The 3,928-nt window shown below is 39.8% G+C and overlaps 1 protein-coding gene across 1 annotated transcript; it reads right to left on the bottom strand.

Moving 5' to 3' along the window:
- Positions 1-904: 904 nt before the first annotated feature.
- Positions 905-1,399, bottom strand: LOC107013208. Its single transcript, XM_015213175.1, has one exon. The coding sequence runs from the start codon at positions 1,397-1,399 to the stop codon at positions 905-907; it is 495 nt and encodes a 164-aa protein (XP_015068661.1).
- Between the last annotated feature and the right edge of the window lie 2,529 nt (positions 1,400-3,928).

Raw genomic sequence — 3,928 nt, 5'->3', positions numbered from 1 at the left:
GTAGGGAGAATTTATGTAAAATAAACCTAAGAACTCTAGAGTGAGGATGACAAAGACGTTGATGTCAAGTAGTGAGAGGAATCGATGGTGCAGTCATGTGAGCTTGAGGATGTGATACAGGCTACTCATACAGTCCATTATTGGTCTGGCCGTGTACCAGCAGTTTTTCCATTTTCTGATCCTTCACAACAAAGTCAAAAGTAAAAAATTCAGTAGACTTTAGATTGTGTTGAAAAAATTTAGAAACAGATAGAAGTTTGCATCTAATAGAAGGGGCACACAAAGTGTGGGTTAGCTTGAAACATTATTTGATGCATTTAATTGAGTCGACCCAGTGTGAAAGATGGGAATTTTGTTACCATCACCCATGGATACATCCTCGTTACCATAGTACGGTTGTAAATTGTGTGACTCTATTGTGATGTGTCGGGTGGATCATGAATCAACTATCCAAGGGTCAGTTGCAGTAGTAAACCCAAGGTGCATAGTTGGCTCTGCTTCAAAGTGATTGTGACACTTCGAGCGGCAGAGATTGGCGGTGTGGCCAATCCTATTACATAGTTGGCATCGAGTAACACTGTTTGATTTAAGTTCGACTCCCATTGTGGTGGAGTATTTGGATGTGGGTTGGATTGCCATTGTGGTGGAGTATTTGGACGTGAGTTCTGGCGCCATTGTTGAGAATTGTTGCTCTACATGTGACTGTTGCGATTATTGGTGTTTGATATTGTGGAAGTAGCCACTGTAATAGTGATAGGACTAGACAGTTTCTTAGCATCGTCATGGCGAAGGAAAAGTTCATAGTCCAATAGTTTTTCAAACAATTTCTCATAGGAGATAGCGTATCACGTGCACGAATGGCAAGAGAGATCTCACGAAACTCAGAACCTAGACCGTTCAGTACTTAGAAGATAAGTTCAAGATTGGACACAGGAGCACCAACAGTGGCTAACTCATCTGAAAGAGACCGAATAGTGTAAGGATAATCAGTAATTGAGCGTGATTCTATAGAGACACGGGCAAGTTGATCACGCAAGCTAAATAGCTGAGTTTGAGATCTGTCTTCATAAATGGTATGTAAAGCATCCCAAGCTAATTTAGTTGAGACAGTGGCAGCAACAGTACGAGCAATAGAGGGTTTGACAGAAGCCATGAGGGCATTGTGGATGAGTTTGTCCTGACGAAACCAAGTTAAGAAGGTACGATTAGGAGATGTGTTCATACCTAGGGTAATCGTGCGACCGGGGGCCAGAGTGGTCCCATATAGATGTCCAAAGAGGTTGTCGCCATACATAAGCATGGAGAGTTGGGCTTTCCGGGTGGCAAAGTTGAGACCACCGCTTAGTTTGAGGGGTAACTGGGACGCAAGATTGAACTGAATGATATTGTTGGTACCCATCGTGTTATCAGCATTGACAACTCTAGGATTGTTTCCGTTGTTGTTGCCATTGTGATTGGTCCTGTTGCTGATCTGCGTGAGGAGAAGGAAGGAAAAATATTGGATCATTCTCATTAGAGCATGAAGAGCCCTGATACCATGTAAATACTCAATAGGTTCTGTAAACCATTTTTATAAATGAAGGTTGAAAGGTACTAAATAGAGTTACAAAGAACGAATATGACTCCTAAACTAGCTGAACTACATCAATAATATTTGCTGATATAGTTAATGCAGAGTCCTATAAGCAAGGACTATGAAACACTAGTACTGACTAAATTAGTAACTACTATTTTAACTGAATTCTGATGCTCCAATACTTATTAGTTTTTGAACCAACATGTTACGAAGAAGCTGCAAAGCAACCTGAATGTCTGAATGCAATGATTGAAGAGATTCAGGCCATTCAGAAAAAACAAACCTAACCTAGAAATTGGTTGATTTTCCTAAAGGGACGAATGTTATTGGGAAAATGAAGTACAATGTTGATGGAAGTGTCAAATGGCATAAATCCCAACTTGTTGCAAAAGGATATTTCCAGCAACAAGGCGTCAACTTTGAAGAAACGATCTCACAAGTTGCTCGCTTTGAAACAATTAGAACTACTCTGCCTTGGCTGCTCAACTTGGTTGGCCGGTGTACCAATTTGATGTTAAGTCTGCCTTTCTTAATGGCAAGTTACATGAAGAAGTACATCTCTCCCAACCTGAAGTCTTCATCTCTACTAAAGGAAAGAGAGAGGTGTACTGATTGAAGAAGGCATTGTATAGTCTAAAGCAATCTCCACGGGCATGGTATAGCAAAATTGATTCCTTTTTTCAAGAGCAACAGTACAAAAGAAGCTACTCCCTAGATCCGTTTCAAAAAGAATGACCTTTTTTCCTTTTTAGTCTGTTTCAAAAAGAATGACCTCTTTTTTTTTGTAACATTTTAGTTTTAGCTTTTCACGTGGCATATTTAAGGCCACAAGATCAAAGGACAATTTTGTACATTTGACCTAACTTTAAGTTAGGACCACAAGATTCAAAAGTCTTTCTTATATTCTTAAACTCCGTGTCAAATAAAATCAAGTCATTCTTTGTGAAACGGAGAGAGTATAATGAACCTACACTTTTTGTGAAGAAACGAGGTAATGGTGATTTTTTGGTTGTCTGTCTTTATGCTGCTGATATCATATACATGGACTCTTGTGAATCCATTGTTTCTTAATTTAAGAGTTGCATGATGAGAAAAATTGAGATGTCCGACTTGGGTATGCTGCATTATTTTCTTGGACTTGAGGTGAGACAAGGTTCGGATGGAATTTTTTTTTCGCAAAGAAAATATGTTACCAACTTTTGCAGAGGTTCAACATGCTGAATTGTTATCCATCTCACTGATATACCGTGGTTTCACGGTATAATTAATACTTTTTCCTTAAGTTTAGTGTGTCCGAAAGTCTTTTTGTGCTAATTTTTATATAAGTTTCTCTTTGTTTTGCAGGAAATCTGTCCGAAGCTGAATGCGGAGATTTTGAGCGAAGAAATACAGAAGAGACCACCTACGGAGCTTATGACGGTCCGTCGTGCTTGAGACGGTCCGTAGGTGGCAGCGTAGTGCAGCTGCTGAAGGAAGATGGGGAAGTCTGACCAAGTGTGGGATTACGAAGCTTGTGACGGTCCGTCGTGGCTATGACGGTCCGTCCTGCAGGTCCGTCGTGAAGTTCAGAGAAGTGATCCCAGTACCCAAATTCCGAGAGTTGAAGTATTTTGGAACGAAGACCCTCGACGGACCGTTGTGCCTATGACGGTCCGTCATACCTGCCGTCGAGGGGAATGAAGAAAGCAGCAGAAGAATTGCACCAAGTATGGGACGACGGAGTCCACGACGGTCCGTTGTGACCACGACGGTCCGTCGCGAGGTCCGTCGACCCAGCCGCGTTTTGGCAGATTTCCAGCAATTAGAATTCTTGTTTAATTAGGTTTTTGTATTTTTATAAATAGTTCGAAAAACCTCGTTTTTGAGGTTAGACACCTGATAGTTAGACTCTGAGATTGTTGAAACTCCGTATTCGTAAACATTGTATTGTGAGATTCTCGATAATCATTAGACTTTTCGTGAGATTTTTGATTACTTTGAGAATTCTTGCAAGTGATTTTTGGTGATTAATCAAGCAATCTTTTGGACTTTATTCTTTCTCATTGAAGTAAGTACATGAATTCTTATTTAATATATTTGAATATTGTGTTTATGACTATGAGTAACTAAACTCCATAACTAGGGTTGTGGGAACCATAGGCAAATAATGAGATAAACCCTAGCTAAAATAACAATTCTAGAAAAGTGTCTTGCATGTATTAATAATTCTTTCGCTTAGAAGTCTTTTTAACGGATGATCAACGTTAGAACTCGCCTTAATGCTACTTGCCGGACCAAGGAGGTAGATAATAGGAAAAGAATTAGTAACATAGATTTAGTGTATACTATCTAATAGGCTAGTATTGATTGGTA

This window comes from Solanum pennellii, chromosome 3 (genome assembly GCF_001406875.1).
Source record: "Solanum pennellii chromosome 3, SPENNV200".
Classification (NCBI taxonomy): Eukaryota; Viridiplantae; Streptophyta; class Magnoliopsida; order Solanales; family Solanaceae; genus Solanum; species Solanum pennellii.
Note: the sequence above shows the minus strand (reverse complement) of the source record. Positions and strands in the feature narration are given on the sequence as shown.